This window comes from Oxyura jamaicensis, chromosome 5, assembly GCF_011077185.1.
Source record: "Oxyura jamaicensis isolate SHBP4307 breed ruddy duck chromosome 5, BPBGC_Ojam_1.0, whole genome shotgun sequence".
NCBI lineage: Eukaryota > Metazoa > Chordata > Aves > Anseriformes > Anatidae > Oxyura > Oxyura jamaicensis.
Window position 1 is genome coordinate 55,796,933 of NC_048897.1, and position 21,267 is coordinate 55,818,199.

Below are 21,267 nucleotides of genomic sequence, written 5' to 3' on the forward strand. Positions count from 1 at the left end.
GCATTTTGAAGGAGGAAGAATAAGCAGTTCCTTCCTTACAAGAAGACAGACTTTGACATGCTGAAGATCACAGCTTTTTAATCTTACGGTTTATTTACAAAATTGGCTAAAGAGAAAGTAAGGAAGGGCTACTACTCCTTCCTACACTAACTGTGCGAACTGATGATCCTCCCTTGAACACTTGCTACCTGCCCTAGCCTATGGCAGGTTTCATTCGTATGTGTTTTGACACTGCCCTATAAACATTATTTCAGACATTTTCTGTATGTTTGCGCTGCCCCAGAGAACTACACGCAAGGCCAACTAGTGAGAACTCCTCTTCACCCCCAGTAAGAAATCTGGGCACCTCCTACAAAGGATATTCTACAGTTATTTACAGGTACTGACCACAGAAAAGTAACACAAACCTTCCTCGAATTTTATCATTCTACCTGAAGTATTTCCTCATCTTTCTATTTTCATAACATAATTGGAAAATGTATTTACTCTCAAACTTTTGGAAGCAAAATAATTACTTTAATGGAGCCCTACATATTCAGATAATTGTTTCTGAATTCAGAAAAAGTATTATTCCTAAAATAAAAAATAGTTTCTCTCAAACGTGTGTTTCATTCCTCATTCTGACATTATTGTAATTTCTTAGTCATTTGCTGTTCACTGTCACTCAGATGTTTTACTGAAATAGATGGCAATGCTACTAGAAAGCTTTATCAGATATCTCTGAGGAACTATGCTATCACCTTAGATGTATGGAGCGTATGTCCCACGTTTGGTAACAGTTCAGTTTATTTTCTAGAACCCTATGTCCAGCAACCAAGCTATGAGAAGAATGTATAAGCAAATGCTCTGAGCATACAGAAACAATAGCACCAGCCCAAATAGCTCCTAAGGCCTGTTTGAAATAATAAGTACTTTTAATATTATTGAATATTTTAAACAGATCTTTTAACAAATAGACTGAACTTGCCTTTTCACCCAACAACCTCATAACTGGGTTTTATAGACACCTCTTTTTTTTTTTTTAATGTTGGTACTGTGATGTGCTATATGGCCTCCTTTTTCATAAAAGTTGGATACGAAAAACAGAATAAATGAAGTACATTCAACTACGTTAATAGGAGAGGGATAAAACCAGCTTTAACAACTCTTAACCCACGGTTTTCTTCTGTGGACTTTGAAGAGATAAGTAAATATGTTTTCAAAATTTATCAGATTGTAAGGGTCATTTCTGACTATACCAACTATATTTAAAACAGTGACATTTTTCCTCGTTACCACTTGGTATTAACTTACATTTCTCACAGAGTTCTCACTTTTCTGGTGCATGCAGCAGCATTTTCCCCTACAGGCTTGAATATGTTTGGAAAAGAAAAGACATGCAATGATTTGGTAAATGGCTTTGGCATAGTTCTTTAACACTGGTAACTAGTATGAAGAGCTAGCTTCTGCAAGAAAAACGTGGAAGAGATCACTAAGTTATAAACCCATGAATTTACACAGTAAACCTGGAAAGGAGGATAGCAAAAAGAAGGAAGAGGAGTCATTATGAAAAACAGCAAGTAACAGTAATGAAAGGGTAGTATAAGAATGAGTCATACAGGAAAGAAAGAAACAAAAAGCCAAGTCGAGGATAAAGATATAGCTGGAAAAAAACAAAACCAAAAAACACTGAGCTAGACAACATACGCAACGCATTAAATCTTTCAACTACTCTAACACAACCAGCCAAACCTGCTGTCTTTCAGCTTTTCTCAATACGATTACATCCTTTGATGAGCAAATGACTTACTAGACACTGTTAAGTGTGCCATCCTTCTGTCTATCACATGTGCACAGTCATCAGCATATCATACTCCCCTAACATTTGTCTTCATTATGTGAACCACAAAGTGAGCTATCCCGATTGAGGCCTGTTGCTCTTTAGGCATTCCACGCTTCTGCTAGGAGACAGCAATGGGAGCTTCAGAAGCTGTTTTAGAGCTGAAGTACGCAGAAGATTAGCAGCAGCTTTGCGGGACTTTGCAGCGCAGACCCATGGACCAAAACTGGTTCTGTTCTGCTAGACCCTACATCTGTTCTGCTAGACCGGTGACTCCTACATAGGCCACTTAACACTTAGCAACACGAGCACATATTGCAGAAAGTACATTTTGAGGAGATTATGTTCAACCCACAGGGAGTTCAGAGCTTTTTATACGTACGTAGCTTTGTGAGAGGGTCCCCTGGTACTTTCAGCAAACCAACAATAATAGCCCACAGGTTGCTTTCTATCAGCCTGAGACAACAATGGTTCCTAAATGGCTGCAGATCTGCTGGCAGTGTTTGGAAGCGGGAAGGCTACACTTGTTGCAATGAGCACTTGGATTTTCAAGGTAATTAGCACTGGTAATATTCCTGTCACTATCATGTTTGTGTGGATTGCATTCCCAAACTGTGCTGGGATACATATATCCTTCTAACCTCTTAATTTCCAACCAAACACAGAAATGGAAAGGAAAGTCGTGGTATTCATTCACGTCAGGTCTAGCTTGCACTGTGATTTCCTGCAGTGGAATGGATGTATGCTGCTGATACACAGCAGCTATTGTTCTGTTGCTTAAGGAACAAAACCAGGACAAACGACTGCAAGAAGGGCAGCAACGGAAAGACTGAACAATGAGAAATAAAGGCAGATCACTCCCGGTTAGGGAGCAAACAAATAATAACCCATGACGCGCTTGATGTTGTATTAAATCATTGCAGGATCATTACGTTTGGGGTAACAACACGGGACAAAAACTGCTTCGTGGTCTGTCCAGTAGTTCATCGCCGAGGGTTGGAAGTGCCTCACCGTATTGCAATAGCAACTCTCCAGAAGTATTTGATAATATATACCTTAATCAGGGAGGAACTCCTCCCCCAGGAATTGTCCCCAGACAGTCTCTGGAAAATTACTGCTTGGAACAAGAGCTAATATGTAAATATGACTTCTGTAGGACATTCCCTTTTCCACCTCATTGCCCTCAGTATCATAATGAAATAAAATGACGTTTTCAGAGTACATACGCATCTACCCATTATTTAAAAACTGTCAGAATAACATGAGGAAAAAAAATAACAAATGCAGAAGTGTAACATGAAATGAACTGTAATGTAAGATTCGTCCTAACAGAATCAATATGTAATTAGAGCTGCTTAGAAGAGGCAACGCTTCTCAGACTGTTGACCAAAAGGCTATTTTTCCTATACTTATGTTGAGACATTTCCTTTAACTAAGATTCCAAAGTGCAGTGTTATGCTATTTTAGAAAGAAAAAAAGCAAATTCTACTTTAGCATGTGGTAGCTGAGCAGAAGTGTCATGACACGTTCAAAAGCAGTAACTTCACTGCTAACTACAAGTCTAGCTAATTAAGAAAATTTAAAAGCACCTCCTTTCCTTTGTGTACCTTTTAATTCATTGAAAAATAGCGCACATCTAACACTTGAAATCACCTTATTTATTAAAGAACACAGCTTTGCTAACACAAAGCCCAACTTCTTATGAAAAGGAACCCTGGCACTGTCAGCTTACACTAAGCGCAGATTTAACTGTCTGCTTGTGTGATCTCATCACCATGGTACCCGAATGCTTTATAGCTAAATACAAAAACATAAACCTTAACTCAGAGGGCATGCGATCTGCCAAAGTAAATTTACACAGGGATGAACTCAAAGAGAGCTGTTATCCAAAGCGCAGCAAGTCTAAATCTGGCCTAGGTAGCATCACCGGTATGAGGCAGCTTGCACAGGAGTCAGAAACATTGGCTATTTCTTCAAAATAACCTCTGATAGCTACGAACTTTGACAGTAGCTGCATTAGAGACAGAAGCGTGGCTTAAGCTAGGACACAGTACAGTCACAGTAGGCTTTGCAGGTGGACTGAAGCAGGGAATATTTTGTGGATCGAGTTGTCCAGCCTACACCACAAACGCGAAGAGGGGCTGACTGCTATTCTAGCACCAGGAAGGGTCTGGTATATAGAGTTTGTGAACCAAGCCTGCCTAAAATAAAGAGATTGAAACAATCCAGAACTTTGGTTTCTTTTACATTGCGTCTACATTTCTGAGAATTTATGATATGGTTGGATCACAAAATCAAGTTTTGTTTCATAATACAAGGAAACAAACTTGGGAGAAAGATCGATTGAGTCTTATGTAAAGCTCTGTTTCCTGGAGCTGGGCTTTCAAGTAAAACACCAAATAGTACAGTCACATAGCAACCTCCCCACCCCCAGCACAGGTGGACCGCCTGCCCAGTTCCACCTTTCCTGTTTCTCTAGGCTGCACAAACACAGCACTTGAATAGGTAGGATTTATGTCAGCAGGGCGAGCTTCTGAGTTTGTGGACAGCTTGTATTTAAGAAAACAAGAGTTCTGCCCAAAACAGCCTGAGGGGGAAACCTGTGATGTTCTGCGTTTATGTATTCCGATGTATTATGAAAATGAATAGCATGTAGTGTCTTATAAACTTACTTTTACACCCTTGCCTTATGAAGAAGGGATTATTAAGCTAAGTAGAAAGCATCTAAGTACAAGCAACACTATGCTTAAACAATTTTTGTGATTAATGACTAGCATTTTTGAAGCATTCCAGTATTATTTCTAATAATCACAATTAACACTGTATTTTGTACCATCGCTCATAAGTCAGAAATTACTGCAACCCACCCTATGCTTTTAAAAGGCTCTGTGTATGCTTTTACACCCAGAACAAAGATACACCAGAAAGCCGAGGCGGAAGGTTGGTCTGCAGATGCATGCAGTGCCAACCACAAACATGTACGCTCTGCCCCACCTCGCTTTGTTCTCCTCCTCACTTGTTGGATGACAACTGCTGTGCTGAACCCTGGGAAGTTCCCTCTCCTTTCCAATCATCCTTTGAAGCCTGGGTTTTCCTTCCATGTGCATCTGCTTTCTACCTGATTATTGCTTTGAGTATGAATACCCTTAAAAGCGGGATGCACATCACTTTCTAGACAGAGGCAGAGTTAAGCGCTTCCCAGTGACTCACTGCTGCGAGCTGCGATTCATAGGAAGCGGCTTCTGGTGTCCGCAGCCCCCGCAGGCAGAGACCCGGAGGAGCCCCCGGGGCTGCCGAGCCCCCCGGCGCGGCTCTCGGCCGCCCCCTCCCGGGGCAGCCCCGGCTGCCGCCGGCCCGGTGCGCACCCCCAGCGGGACTCGGGGTGCCGAGGCCACAGCTCCGGGAGGGCGGCCGGCAGCTGCTGGCAGCACGTTTCCCGACGGATCCACCGGGAGACGGGTGCCCGCTGCTGAGCGCCGACACTGCTCCAGCGAGCGGCGGCGCAGGAACAGCCGCTTCCCCCGGGGAGACCTCTCCAGATCCCGGAATAAAAACAGAACGAGACCCGAAGAAAGTTGTTCAGCCTAAACGTGGGTTGGCTGTCCTCCGCTTGGAAAGCTGAAAAGCTGCTTGTGAAAAAAGAACACACTAGGCAATGCTGTGCTACATAAATGACAACCAGTTCAAGCACGTGAACTGGTGGTGGGCAGGCTGGGATTCAGTCCCCGACTTCAACATTTTACTACACCGTAACATGCATTATTGCAGCTACGTAGGCTGCTACAATTACTTTGTACTATTCACCCTAACCATTCACTTGTCTGCATTTTTTTTCTGCTTATTTACTACATTACTAAATTGCTTTCTCTCCCTTTAAATAGTTTTAAAACCTGACAAATTTCTCTCCCCACCCTGAAATAAACTGATTACATGATACCCTCATCATTACCACTGCATGTCCTCGATGCCCTTCTTTTTAGCTTCCTAATATTGTCATCATGAAGCATGATTCCCAGGATAAGAGGAGACCTGTACCTTCACGTGCCAGGACCACTTGCATCTCCATACCCATAGCCTAGATGCTGTGCAGGACACACGACCACCTCCGCATGCCTTCCTTAGAGAAAGCCTCTACCTGTATGACAAGCACCGGCGCCTCAGCCACTGGCAGCTGGAACAAGGCACACACACTGTGTCACCTACCACGGATTTCTTGCCAAGACGGCCTACAGTAATCAAGTGGAGAAGATGACAGCAGAAGGCATGAGTTGGAGAAAAGGCACAACTGGAAGAAAAAAAGCCATCTCCCCAACTACCGACGGTAAAAGACCACTACCATCTCTGGCAACACAGAAGCCGCAGCAGATCCCACACCTTTCCAACACGGTCATGTTTTCCATATTCCAAACCCAACAGTGCCCATATCAGAGTTTACTGTAATGAACGTGCAGCTCACTACTCCAGACTACTTCAGGATTTGTATCTCGTGGATTTAGAGCAAAGGAAGCATCGTGGCTCTCTGCAGTGAGTGGCTGTGCACACCTGACACGGAGAGAAAATAACCACAACATTTTATTTCAAAGAATACTACTCAGTCACCACATCTGATGTCACTGCTCCCACCAGTCCCACACTGGTGAAAGTAATTTCATACTCTGACATTCCTGCCAGCTGAAAGGTCTCTATAGGATACTATTTGCAGCTGAGCACTGTTGTGTTGCATTCTCCTCACTGCCCCATCCCCATTGCTGCTTCCTTCTCTCTTCACTACCAGCTCCGGCAGTACCATACCACTACAGACTGAAAAAAAAAAAAAAAAATATGATTAAAACATATTAGCTTGGGTTCTGCTTCCTTCCTCATCTTTGTAGTTGATGTAGCCAATTAGTGGGGCACACCTCACTCTAGCACAGTGGATGTCAAGCAGGGAGCAAAACCAGTTTGGCAGAAACATGAATTTCATTCATAATTACGGCCTGTGGAAATATGTATTTAGACTACCTTCTTTAGCCCACAGAATCCCCATGGTGCTGTCAAACACAAAAGCTGAAGGACAGATTATGGGCTCTGCAAGGCACTCAGCTCCTGCAGAACTCTCAGTCGATGCAACAGCAGGGCCCACCACCACCCAACAGCAAGCTCTCAGTTTTCAGCTCAACATGCTCTCCCCTGTACCTATGCTGAAATCCATCCTAGAGGAGGGGGTGATACAGCCCACAGCCTCCAATGATACAGTGGAGTAGTGAGGACAATCCCCTCTGTGTTCAGGCAGCTTAAGATCGAGCATTAATAGACAAAAATCAGTGGGGCAGCTCAAATCTAAGAGCTGCTAACATTCTCTCTCTACATTTGAGTAATAATACCTCTGAGTAAATCCTACCGAAAAACGTTTCTGAACAATGTTTTCAGCGGTTACACAGCAATGCTAAAATGGTTGCACAAAACCTGGGATTTCATAACTAGTAATACACAATAATCTGCCGTGGCAGCTAGAATGACTTGGAAGACATGTATGTCAGCTAGTTGATATCCACTGACTGAACTCTGTGAAAGCAACCTCCTCCCAAACAGGCTTCACTTAATGCCAAGGTCTTGGCCTACCACCCTGTAAAGACCAACAGCCATTTGTTTTAAGATCTGATTTTCTTGCTTTTTTCAAGTGACACAATTTTTATCTACCTTTTTTTCTAGCAAAAACATTTAAGTACCATGGAACTGCTATATGTATAGCAGGAGTCTTCAATTCACGTTCAGTTTTCAATTTGTGATGTATAACTTCAGCAACAGCCACTTTCTGAGCAGTAAGATCCTCAATAGTTCACTTGTTAACTTACAGCCTGCCATTCAGCTTCATGTCAGTTACTAACCCAAGCATGAATCACTACAGCATAATACATCAGCAACATCCTGTTACTTTCATATCACCAGCGATTTCAGAATTGAAGGGCAGCTTTCCCAAGTAGACAAGCCTGTAATCATGTCTTCACTGCTCCAGTTACAGCAGACTAGAAGCCTTGAGCTATTTCACTTGTGATGATGCAGCTTCAAACAAATGTAAGGAACAGCCACTTTCTAAAACAACATTTGAGCTACACAGGAGTTAGCAATTAAGTATTCATTGTAAGCTTAGCTGCAGCATCACCATTATTTGCTCCAAGACCATCAGTAAGAAAACTCCAAATCAGCCCATCAAACGGGTCAACGAACACAAAACACTGTTGTACTCAAGCCAGTAGACTTATGCATGAGACCCAAATTGAAGTTACATTCAGAAACAAAAACTTGAATTAAATTAACAGTGTTCTATCTAAACTCTAAATTTAAGAGTAGGAAACGTTTTAAGTTACTTTGAAATATAACTTACAATTTACACACAGTTTGTTTTTTTAAGTGATACTGCCTCTTGACTGAATCATACCAGAACACAAACATCTTCATTATTACATAAATGTGAAAAGCTCCACATGTAACTTCAAATGAAGGCAAGCTATCAGGGCCAAAGTGGTAATACATAACTTATCAACAAGAATTTAAACAATTTTCTTTCTACAAGCTACTGCTCCTCGTAATTTCCTCCAGCTAATACATTCTGGTATTAAGAACACGTATTACAGCTGCGTTTCAGGCCAGCTATCACAGCAGCACTTGACAGAAAGGGGGCAGGCACTAGCTGTATTTACAGCAGCTAGGGTTTTGCCAAAGGCCTATTCCGTGTGTGGAATTACTGAAATGAAGAGCAACACCAGGTTATGAGAGAAAATATTTATTTGGGAGTAAAAGGGAAACGCTGTAAGAGGTACAGAGCAAAAGTCTAAGTAACATTAGGCATCATTCATTTCACTCTTTACTAACTTGCCCTACTGGGTGAGCAAGATGTCACCGGTGATACCAACGTTCAAAACCGCCTTCATCATTTGAAGAAACTGAACATAAGGTAATAAAGAAGCACCTAAAGTTACAATAGAAAATCTATATAGATAGAACAAAGAAGTACCAGAAATCCCAAAGATCTAGGCCAAAATTTCACCAAGGCCACTGAAACAGCTGGCATCCTATAGGCCTGGAATAGCATAGGTAGCGGGTGTTGGCAGTTTCACCAGCATTGCTCTAAGTGATGCCTTACAAGGACATAGTTCCTACACTGGAAATGGAAAAACATATATATATATATATTTAATGAAAACATGTTCATATCTCAAATATTGTCAAAATGGGAGCTGCTGTGATGTGGAAGAGCCCATGAAAAACAAGGTAGGTTGTTACCACAAAACCATCGTTCCTTAAGCAATCTGGGACCAACCCGGCTTATTTATCAAACAAGACTGACAAGCATACATGGATTTCTCCTACAAAGGAGAAGATAAAAAAATCTTCAGTACTGATTTAAAAAAATACTCCACAGTCTGGCCAAATAAACACTAACTCTCTTTCCCCCATACACCACCTTTTTTCTTTTTGGTCCAGCTTGGAGGTGTGTATTGTGTGGAACAAGGACATAAGGAAAGCAACTGCGGCTCAAAAAGGTGACTTCTGGAAGATGAAGCAGAAAGGAACCCAGAGAGTTCTAACATCATTTAAAGTATTCTGCATATACGCGAGGGCATTATACAAGTTTAAGAACACTTACACTGCTGTCGTGAGGGCAGCTAAGCCAGCTTTCACCCCGGTATCTGCCATGCCTGGGTTTGTCTCCTACAGCTGCCCGTTTCTCTGCAGTGGCCGGTTCAAAGCCCCTCTCACGGACAGCGGTTGCTTTGTACGTAAAGGTTAGGAGCTTTAAGGGGAGCTGCCTCCTGCGTCCCTGAGGTCCCTGGAGCTGCTGACCCCTCAGCCTGCCCTTTGTGCCTGCCTCCTGCCTTGAGGAGAGCTCTGGGGAGGTGGAAGCGGTGCGCCTACTGCTAGCAGCCATCGTTCAAACGGCAACGCTCCTGAACGAACAGAGACCTGGGCTGGTAGAAACCCCTCGCTGACGCTCAGCGTGCCCCAGCAACGAGCGCCGCCCGAGGCACAGCCCTCACGGGCACAGGAGCTCCACGACTGACCCCAGCGTTACGGGGGTAAGGGACCGGGGCCGGGCTCCCTCAGGGCCCGCCCGAGGCTGCCTCCCGCCCCTCAGGCGGCGCTTCCCGCCCAGCCGCCGCTGCCCCTTCCGGGCCGCTCCCAGCGCGCCCCGCGCCGCTCCGCCCCCGCCCCCGCGCCGAGCCGGCCCGCAGGCGCCGCGCCGCCATTTTGTTGGGAGCGCGGCCGGGGGAGCTGCCCGCTGTGGCGGCGCGGGGCGCTTTTTAACGGGGTTTTTTTAAGCCGCCGGGGGGGATCCGCGTCCGCGGCCCTCTTTTAACCCGCCATGTCTGGAGACGGAGGCGCTGGCGACCAGGTGAGTGGGAGGGGAGGCCGCGGGCCGCTCCCTGAGGCCGGGGGGCGCGGGCAGCGAGCGGAGCTCCCCCGGGGCTCGGGGAGGGAGCACCCGGGGCTCGGGGAGCGCCGGGGCTCGGGGAGCGGGAGCGCGGCCCTTCCCTTGCTTTCCCCCTGCTCGTTCCGGTTCGACCCTTCCTTCCCTTCTCGCTGCCCTGGCCCTCACCCGTCCCCTGAGCGGCGCCCCCGTGTTGAGGAGCCGCCGCCGTCCCCCCCGCAGGGGAAGGGAGCGCGGAGTGGGCCGCTCCCGGCGTGTTCCCTCGGCTCAGGGCGGCTCTGCCGGCCTCCGGGGGCTGCTGAGCGGCCCTGACGCCTCCCCGGGGGCAGCAGGCGCTACGGGGAGCTGCTTTTCGCCTTGCACCCCTCATTCGGTCCTGGGCAGGGGGCGCGGACGCCAGGGCTGAAACCCGAATAAGGTGGCCGTGCCCCCAGGTTTGCAGGGTTTTATAAAGCCGGTGTTTGCCCGGCACCTGGGTTGAACGTGCAAGGTTGTGTGCCTCTTGAGAAATACAGGAGTACACTGTGGTGTTTTTTTTTTTTTTTTTGGTCCGGAAGTGTTAACGTGTCTTCTAAATAGAAACGAAATATGATAACAAAATGTGTGCTTAACAAAATAGCTTTTTTTTTTTTTGTGGTGCAACACTCTTGCTCTTGGAGAAATAACTGCTGCTTCAATTGGCTTCGTCTGGTTTTGTGTTTTTAGCATGCTAAAAGCACGTATTTATCATGTTTTCTTATTTTCGAGTTAGATGCAGTCAGGATTTTATGCCAGATTTTTAAATCCAGTGTTACGTGAAATATTTTCTGCTTAGAGGCAGAATTTCTCTAAGTAGCTCTTCTTAGAAGTTAGCGCTGTGTTTAAAATCTGCATTATGTGGGGCACTGGGCTGGGGGTGAAAGTTACTGGCTGGGGTAGAGGTGATTGATACCCCTACAGCTGCCTGTGGAGCCTACACAAGTTCTTTAAATCAAGCCAATCACTTAGTACTTCCTTTTTCAGAAGCTTTTCTTCGTAGAAGCAAGGCTCTTCCTTTTTCCAAAGCACGTTATGCTTCTCTATATCTGGGCCTGTATTGTGAACGGGTGATGTATAAACTCTTTGTAAGGTCACTAGTTCCTGGGGTAAGGAAGGCAAGCATTCAGAAAGTAAAATACCCAGTTTCTTTCTCACTAGGAAAACATGCTGTGAATTACCAGCCTGTATGCTCAACGCTGGTGAGGTTAGTAAATACGTTTGTGTGTTTAAGCAAGAGGTTCTTCAGAAAGGTTTGCTTCATCGCAAAAAGAATACATTACAGTAAAATGTTGACGATCCTGATGTGTAATGTGCTTCACATTCAAGCTACCTACCACGTGTTTTTTTTAAAGTTGCACTGACAGTTAATTGCATAATTAAATTCAATTAAAGTGGTGTCTTCATTTCTGTAACTTGTAATATATTCCTGGGTAACTTACAGAGCAAATGAATGCTGACTTAAGGCTTTATTTTCTTTTGCAAGGAAAGACTTAATATACAAAAGGTTGAACTACTGTCTATGTACAAAAATAAAAGCTATTCTGGAAAGTATCGTTAGCTTTAATGTTGTGATGCCATATCACAGCGTTTTAGCATTAAAAAATGCAAATTATTTGCAGCATATGTAAGTCATCTATTTTAATACATGGCTTGGATTTTTTAAGTCTGTATTAACTTTCAGCCTTTATCAACTTTTGATTACTGTTTTCACACTGAGTCCAATTCAAATACAAAAAACTTCTATAGGCTTGGTTAAATCTTTTCTTTACACCATGCTCTTTATGAAGGCAGTATTCTATTTTCCCAGACCTCCAGTTTTGTTACGGTCAACTCCTTTCATCAATTTTTTTTCAGTTTCTGTACATGACGCTCTACAATACTGTTTTTCAAACCCTGGCAGGGGTTTGAAACACCTTTTCAAACCGCTTCTTGTTCCTACTATTAAAATAGGACATAATTTTATATCGGTGTCATGAGCAATACCACCATGAAGGTTCCTCACCCTCGGTTAACAGTGGTCCAGTTGTGTTGTGTGGCAGGTGCATTGGAAGCGTTGATGTGGGTCTAACAGTGGTCATTACACAGTTACCTGGTCACAGTGTGTCTGTCCAAGAAGGAACAGCAAAGCATTGTGACCGGGGCAGCGGCACCTTGCTCTTTTCTGCCATGCTGCTGCTGATACATAGCGTAACCTCATGCTGCTAGCCAAAGGTCTCTCTGACCTTACATGCACAATGTTCTTACAGTTTTAATGGTTCCTTTCTGTGGGAAGCTGAATCTAGACAGAGGTTGGGTTGCATCTGGCTTTCTTCTTTCATGTTTCCTCTGCTGCTCGTGTGACCAGGTTCTGAGTTTTTGTGTGCCATTATTATTGACAGTCACACACTTCGGTTGGTAGACGGGGTGACTGCAGTTAGTTGTGCACAAGATGTGCATGTTAGAGTGTGTGATGCAGATGCTAAAGAGCTTTCACAAACCAGAACTGTTAGCTCTGACTCATTGACGCTCAGGAGTGTCTACATCTTGCTTCCTAGATCTTAGGGCTTGTCGAGGACTTCCAAAAGCAGCCAGATGAGTAACAAATTGCCACGCTGTCTGTTGCGAGCATGAAGTTGTGGTAGTGCAGGAAAGAACGGAGAGCATGTTGAATGTAGCAAGGGTGGGAGAGTAAAGGTTTTGTGAGGTTAAAGTCTCAGATGGAGATTAGAAGGCTTTATTACACCATGTGCAGTACAGCTGGAATGTGCCTCCTCTGCCTTTAGGTTGAGCTTAGCTAAACATTGTTGGGCTGCACAGCTGTGTGGCAGAGCAGGAACCTGAGCTACCAAATGGAGGCCATCTCCTTGCACTGTTACCATTGAACAGACTGAAGGAGGGGATAGGATGGGACGTGGGAATGTGATGCAGACACCGTTTTTGCATGGACCCTTTTGGTAGTCAGAATAGTTTCAGTTCTAGCACTATTTGCTATGCTGGACCCAAACTAATTTCTGCAGAACCAGTCGCGTGATATCAGAACTTAAACTCTTTTAGGTCCCTCCTAAACTGATGGCAAGGTCTACGTGATGTTTAACCAGCCAGCCTTTACAGGGTTGGTTTCTGAAATACCAAAGGCTTATATCTGTCTATACTGTAGAAATCAACATTTTGTAGACTGAAAGGCAGCACCTGTTGCTGTTTGCTAGAAAATTCCCTCATTTTCCCTGACAAGTTCTTCCCAATGTCGTGCATGTGTCAGGGTTTAAAAAGAGTATGCACTTGCTACTATAATTTATGTTTTTTCCCACCTTTATGTAATGTATCTGGTTTCATTTTGTGTGGTCAGTGCTCCCTGTGCTCTCAAAGAAGGCTTCATCCTGCTCTTTTGCCTCTTTCTCCCATGACAGAGTAACTTCTCCTATTCATTTAATAAATACAAAGTTGCCAGACATTAATTTTATCTGAAGGCTTGAGGCAGTATTTATTTTACCTTTGCAGTAGGTTACTTCTCATCTTTTAAGTCTAGAAACATGCATTTACCACTTCCTGTACTGGTTTCTGAGAGGTGCCTCAGCCTGCGATGCAGGTTACTTGTTATGAATATGAATCTGCTCCAAGACTGAGCTATGGAAAAAAAGTCCGTGTAGTTTCTGTGATTACAGAGAAGACCTCTAAAGAAGTATATTGTTTTTTCTAGTATTTCCTGTCCCTCTCTACTCCATTGATACCTTGATACAGGACATTGTACAAGTCTCTGTATTCGAAGTGCGGTAGTAAATGCTAATGTAAGCAACTTAAGCGTAATATTTTAAAAACAGCACATTTTCAGCACAGTGCTGAAAGCATAGGCTTATTTTTGCAGGACTGTGGGAGTTGAGCTTCTCAGGAGGAGTCATTTGAAACAACAAAAGCCTAGGAGCATAGCAGTGTATATAGTACATAACTGGCTTTATGATCACTGTTTACAGTTACCGTAGCAACTGGTAGTACATAGAATGGAAGCAAGGTTTGATGGAGAAAGACTTCGGACTTGGCGTTGCGGATGTTTTCTCCATTTTTTGGGCACAGTTGTAACCAAGCTCTATATTTAAGCTGCATTTTCTGGGACAATAAGTTCCAGATACACCAAGAAGCTGAAGTGGAAAACGCCTAAATGCTAACATTTGGGAAACAGTCTCAAGAGGAAAGAATGGTAATCCTTATTAATCTAAGACTCTTGATTTGTGCAGAGAGAAAAAACAGTCCAGATAATTGTTCATAAAAGGTTACCTGTAAAAGTATCATTTAAAAAATAATTAGATTAATACACTGGGTTATGTCTGTTAATAGTGACCCAGTCTTAATGGGCAAAGATTCTTCCAAAATTGAGTTCACAGTTGAATTTCTTTAGTGGCCAAGTAGAAGGCAAGGTATTATAAATAGATTCAAGACTTGCCTATGGGAAATGCTTTCCATTTTGGTATCGTTGTTTGTTGAACTAAGGAAAGGCTCTAGTTTCCACGGTTAAACAAGGCAATCTGGAATATGGTGTGGTCCTAGAGTAACTGTGCAGCTGGGTGTTTGTTCTGGACTGAGTAGCTTTTCCTGTCAACAGTGAGTTATGTTAGTAGGGGAAGTATGCTTGCTGGACACTAAGTATCTTGCTTTGTTTCCCCACAGAAACAATTACAGGGAAAGTGCAGAAGGTCCAGCTCTGTGGTGTTTACTGTACTAAAGTACCGGATGTGTAATGAAATAAGAATTAAAAACTTTCTCTTTGCGCGTATAGCCATAACTAAATGTGAAGAAAAAGCTTAGGCTAGGCAAATGTAATTTAACCAAACTGAGAAACTGACAACGTTTAAGGTGCATGCTTTTTCACTGCAAAAGATCCTTTTGTGGAAGCAGGATGCTTTAAGCAATGGGATGCATTATATGGTGTGAGCAGCTGAAAGAGGTGTTTGGCCAGGTATTTTGGAATCAAAAAGGTTCTCTGTCAGAGGCCTGGGGAAAATCTTAACTGATGCTTTAGCAGTAAGGTATAAACCAGGAATTTTTCCTTGACTTGCAGTAAAGACTAGAAGTCAGTTCATGTGTTCCTGTTCTCTCTGACATGTTTTATGAATTCAGATGTGGCTTTTGTACAATCGACTGATTTTGTTGGAAGAAACATTTTACGCTCTTAGTATCTGTGAAACTAAGAATCCATTGCCATTTATCTGTGTACAACTAATGAAAGCCGTGAATCAGACGATGTTAGGAATACAAATACTGACAGAGATAGAACTTTAAGTGCTAAAATGATTCAGTGACCTTGAGCGGGTTGTTTGTGGGATTGGAGCCCAATTACATGGGAGGTATACTGAACACAGTTATCAAAAGAAAAGGACAGAAAGTACTTTTCCAGTTTGAACACAACCATTCTTTGCAGCATTTTTATCCAGAGATTAAAGAAAGTTAAAAGTTAGGATGCAATTTGATAGTTTTTAGGGTAGTTTATGCTGATTTAAGCTGGGACTCAAGTTCTATATTTTTTTGCATTCCATATTCTTCATCACATCTGATCCTGATAACAGGGAGCCAAGCCAGTTAGGAAGTTGATTGCTTTCCTAATAGTTTTTTTTTGTTTTCCTGCTGATTTAACTCCCTGAACTGGCTTGTTACAGAATGAGGCAAGCTCAAGTATGTGCCTTAAGCAGAGGAAGGGACTGAAAATGCTTACATAGGGGCAGGATCATGTCAGTGAACAGCACCCAGCACCTGTGGGGGAAGTATTTATGGTGTTGGATACTGGCTGTTGTGCAGGTGATACAAATAAAAGTACATAATCACAAGTCACATGCTCGCACGCTGTGATTAACAGTAGCTCTAAGCGGAGTTAGTTAACGTGCAGTTTTCAAGACCATGATCTTTCTAGTTGTGGTTGAGCAAGGTTAAAAGTCACAGCTTCCTGCTCCCCTTCACTGCATGCTTACAGTAGACTTTAGTCCTCAGAGATTTTGGCGTGCCTCTGAATGCAGGCGTGTACTCACACACCCAGCTCTGGCAAAGTGGTCCACACTGGAAAGCCTAAGCGTTGATTTCTCTGACATGTTGGGAATGATTAGTCATGAAGGTGAAAGGTAATGAGATCTTGTTGAGATATACCCTGAACACTGGTTTGCCTGCAGTGTAGTTTGCTCTACATGTGGATGGCTCTTATAAGATTGTATTTTTTTTTTTTTTTTTTAACCCGGGGAGAAGGAGAGGGAACGCTCACTGACATTTTCGTACTGGTGATGTTAATATAAGCATTAGCAAATAGTCCAGCTTAAAGCCCTGACCATATCTCATTTATCAGATCTGCAGAGCTCCTGTGTTTTTCTTTTGTTTGCATGGATAACTTTTTTTCTGCGGATGCTAAATGAATACTTGCTAATTTAAGAAATTAGTCCTTCAACTTTTTTCAAATAAAAGAAGCAAGGTTTTCTTACGGTCCCTACATGGATTAGAAGTCCTATATCACATTAATGTAGGATTACTGGGATTATGCATTGTGTCAGCAGTTATTTTTGCAGTAGCTTAATTTATTGCAGCCATTCTGAGGTTATTGCCCTATATCTGCACAGGTGAAATTGACTTCCTGGAAGCCTGTAGCTGTTTAGCAGCAGTGTCAGCTGAGTTAAGTGTGTCACATGGAAAGGTTTGGGGTAATACAGCTGAACTACTGCTGAAAGACTTGAGATGCACTACACTGCTCCATTCTACTTCTTCCCATTTGGAAGTGACTAGTTGCAGTAGAGGACCCCATGCTTAAAGAAATGGTTCAATTGTTTTGTAGTGTAGGGCAATAAATTATAGCCAGTGTTCATAGTACTCCCTAAAAACTAGGCGTTTGTCGAACTGAATAATGAATAATCTATGTGTGCTTGAGTATTTGAGGAAAAATAGATTTCACTGAGCCAGAATATAATGAGAAGCAATGCTTACCACTGCTGTGGGGCAAATTTGTATTAGTGCTTTGCTGAATAAAAAGCATTGCAGTTTTGGGTCATCTGTAGAGATAACTTACATAAATTGTCTTTTAAGTTTGGAAAATTCAGATTCAGTGCTGTCTTCCATAAGTTGAAATATGCTCATGCATACATGTCATTTTGGAAAATAATAATGTCACTAGTTCATACAGTTTCACATCCTAAAGCTGTATTACTTGAACTGCAGTATGCAGTATTGCCCAGCCAGAATTTCAATGGACTTAGGGATGTAAATATGTTCATGTGGGGATTTGTATTTTTACGACTTCTGAACTGTCAAGTTTGAGCTAACTTTTTAAACGTAATTTGTTATGAAATTAAGTTTACGAATTAATTTGCTGTGGGATGTGATGCTTGCCTTGAAAGTTACACTGCTTTGCACCAAGCAGTTATTGGCAAGAATGACTCAGAGCTGAATTAAAAAGAATAATGGTCTTCAGACATAAACTCCTCTAAAGCATGTTCTACTCATTTTTTCTTTCCCTTTCATGCACGGCTGTTCTAACACATTGGTGTAACACTTCTGCAACGTTCTTGATCATTTGTCCATTTTACAAGGAAAACATACTAATTTAAAGTCTTAAGGCAAATAACTTGCTTTATATCCTGCTAATAGGACTGACAGGAAAATTAGTAGTGCTGAGAAATATTAAAAATACAATGACTTTCTGAAATGATTAAAGTTGAATTATCATGTAGAACATAAGTGACTTCCGTATAGTAGTATATCTGCAAAGGTTAACACAACTGAATTGGGGTGGAGGGAGGAAGAGGACCCAGTGAAAATCAAGTTGATATTCCTAGGTAGGAATATCTTACTTGCAGGCTTACTGCGTTTGCTATCTTAAGCTTTTTCTTGTTTTAAAAATCACTGTGTTACACAATACCTGGCTGGCAGCTTACCCTCTTTTAATGCTACTGTAATAGTTTTGTTTATTATTGCACTGAGGAATAAATGATTTTCCAGTAAAATCCATTAATAATACCTTGGGGTTTTACTCTTAGAATGTCTGGTCCTCAGAAATTATGTGCAATAGCAATGCTTGTTAATTTATTGAGAAATGATAACTCTGTAGTGTTTTACCTGGCTAATTGCCTTCTCCTTTTTTGTGTATGATGAAACCTTTGGTAGAGGTGAGCATTAGTTCTCTCTGTCCTGCTTACTGTCTTTATAATCTTCAGAGCTATATATTGGCCTAGATCCACTATTAAGAAGTAAAATTATTTCCTTGAAATAATCTTACAGCAGCTGACAGGGTTTTCTTAGAGTTTTCTGTACAGTAATAAGTCACCGCCTTCCAGTACAATACAGAATGGTGTATTGTAACAGTAAATATGTAGGTAACTTGTAAAATTTCTCAATAAATGTTGTATAGTGATAGTATAAATACTTATTATTACTGCATGAGAGTAAAGCATACTTGATCATATGATTTGGAACTGCTAACAACTGCCTGAAAATGAGCCAAGTTCAGCATGTTTGTAAAAAAAAAAAAAAGGGGGGGGGAAAACAGGTCAGAACAATATTTCACATTTAAATAAAAAAAGCTTCATAGCATTTAAGGTTGTAATAAGCATAAATTTAAAAGGCTTGAGTGGATGTGATCATTATAGATAGTAATTCGAGTTTGATTTACTTCATGCCAATGGTGTTAAACCTAGGGATTTTTTTCTGGAGATCATAAAGGTATTTCCACAAAAACAGCTTTAAAAGAAAACTTCAACCTATACTGCAAGAGTAGCTTTGTTAACAAGTTAACATTCAGTTTAGTACACATTTTAGTATCAAAAAAAATGTTTTAAACTCAAATCTGAATGTCTCAGCGTAAGGAAAACATTTTATGGTAGGTAGTGTCAAAGCTACAGGAGGGTAACTAAGAATTTGCTGATTGAAAGATTAGGAAATTAACAAAAAAGAAATTGTGGTTGGATAGGATGTATATCTTGCTGCTGGAACTGTGATCTCCTAGTTTTGTTGCTAAATCTGTAACTTGTGTTATGAAATATTTACTGTCTTGCCTATGCAGAATGACTCAAGCAGTAAACTGGATTTGTTTGGCTGAGGGCTGTAATACAAAAATCAGTCTGAATTTACTTAACGCATCTTTAAAGTTTCAGGTCAGTACAACTGTTTGAGATTCACAGTGCACTAAGTTTTCTGGCAAACTTGAGTTTGTTCGAGTGTTCTGAAATGACTTAGTTTAGTCTAGCTTTTTGCTGGCTCACCAAATGTGTAGAGTCTGTGGTAAGAATACATTATCTTATTGAAACAACTTGTTTTTACAGATAAAATTACAATTAGCTCCAGCATAAAAATCTGAAGTCTGCAATGTTATGTTGTCAGAGTGTTGCCATTAGCTTGACCTTGTAGCTGGGATTGAATTTGTGAAACTCTACTTGTGATCTCTTATGTCTTCTCTCTAATTTTTCTAGGCTGCCGAATATGTCCCAGAAAAAGTGAAGAAAGCTGAAAAGAAATTAGAAGAGAATCCATATGACCTTGACGCTTGGAGCATTCTCATTCGAGAGGCACAGGTTTAGTGACATAGGATTACATTTCCTTATATATGGTCCACTCACACTATTTGGTTCTGGAGTAAAATCAGCATATTCATTTACATAAATCATAATATTGTAAATGCTGTTTTGATTTTCAATTTTTAGAATCAACCTATAGACAAAGCACGGAAGACCTATGAACGCCTTGTTGCCCAGTTCCCCAGTTCTGGCAGATTCTGGAAACTGTACATTGAAGCAGAGGTTAATATTTTAACATTCTTTCTTATATAACATTTAATAGGAATTTAAGTTTACACTCTCATAAGCATAAATAAGATAGGCACATACAGTCTAGAAACAGGGGGATTTAAAGTATACCTTGCGTTTATTTTGTAAAATAGGTACAAAGGAATAATTAAAATGAATTCTAAAGTATTGGGTCTTTTATGAGATGATGATTGTTGCATTATGGAATTGCAACAACATTAAAACAGTTTCACTGGTATTGGAGTGCTTTAGCCTTTTCTTTACTTGTCGTGTCAATTTATTGCCTCCCGTGTCATTTATTTAGAGGACATTTTTTATTCATACGTACAAACTTATTTGACTTTCTGTGGATGTTTGGATCTTTTAATATTTTTGCTTCCATAGGGAATTGAGTATTTCTGTGAGTAGTGTTTTCAGGGAGGGTGTGGGATGGGGATGGCAGCTGAGTTCTGGAACAACAATGCTGGGAAAATGTGTTAGCACTACTCATTAGCTGCTAGAAATCTGAACAAAATTGGAATTATTTACGTAACTATAAAACTACAGTGTTTTTGTACCCACTAAGTGCAGTGACCACTTAAACTTTAATGATGCACCATGAAATGTGCTCTAGTGTGGGTATTCTTTTTAAATTCTCTATAACAATACACATATTTTCATGGGCACCTTTTAGCTGCACATTTTTATTGAGACAAGTCTTCTAAACAACTGGTGGGGACCTGTGTTTCGTAGATAAGAAATGAGCTAACTAAATTCTTTACTATTTTATGTGGAAATTGATAATCAGCAATCTGAGTGGCAAACCTTCATTGTATAGTTATCATATCGTATTTTACATTAACTTAAGAATTCAAATGCATCCTGGCAGTAAATTTTTAAAGCTTATGAAATAAAATTGGGATCGTGGGAATCTAACAGAAAATTTTATATTGCAGTTTGTAGGAAGACGTAATAGTACAACCTTAAATGAATAATACTGAATGAAATACCCTTGAGTTTACGCTATTTCGTTTCTAATAGTTTGTAGTGGTTACTGGAATGTTCGTGATTGGACGTATTTGGGAGATTGTGAATGCACTAACACAAACAGATGTGAATTTTTCCTTTTGGGACTCTACAGGCAAATTCATGAGCCTCTTGTACCCTTCAGTGTTTGCTATAGAATCTAGTCTTTAGAATCTAACCTAATTTGAGGATTACCTCAAAGTTATCAGAGTTCTGTGGGATTTGGTGGTTATTTAAAAGTTTTATCTTTCCCATGACTCAAATTTAAGAGGTGAATA

At 41.5% G+C, this 21,267-nt stretch overlaps 1 protein-coding gene across 1 annotated transcript in view; it reads left to right on the forward strand.

The window, feature by feature from the left end:
* The first annotated feature begins 10,053 nt into the window (after positions 1 to 10,053).
* The window catches only part of CSTF3 (cleavage stimulation factor subunit 3), a 50,616-nt gene continuing 39,402 nt past the window's right edge, over positions 10,054 to 21,267 (forward strand). Inside the window, exons 1-3 of the mRNA XM_035329149.1 lie at positions 10,054 to 10,193; positions 19,652 to 19,753; positions 19,883 to 19,978. Coding sequence (XP_035185040.1) covers positions 10,164 to 10,193; positions 19,652 to 19,753; positions 19,883 to 19,978 — 228 coding nt within the window. The 5' untranslated portion in view covers positions 10,054 to 10,163. The remainder of the gene's footprint in view (positions 10,194 to 19,651; positions 19,754 to 19,882; positions 19,979 to 21,267) is intronic.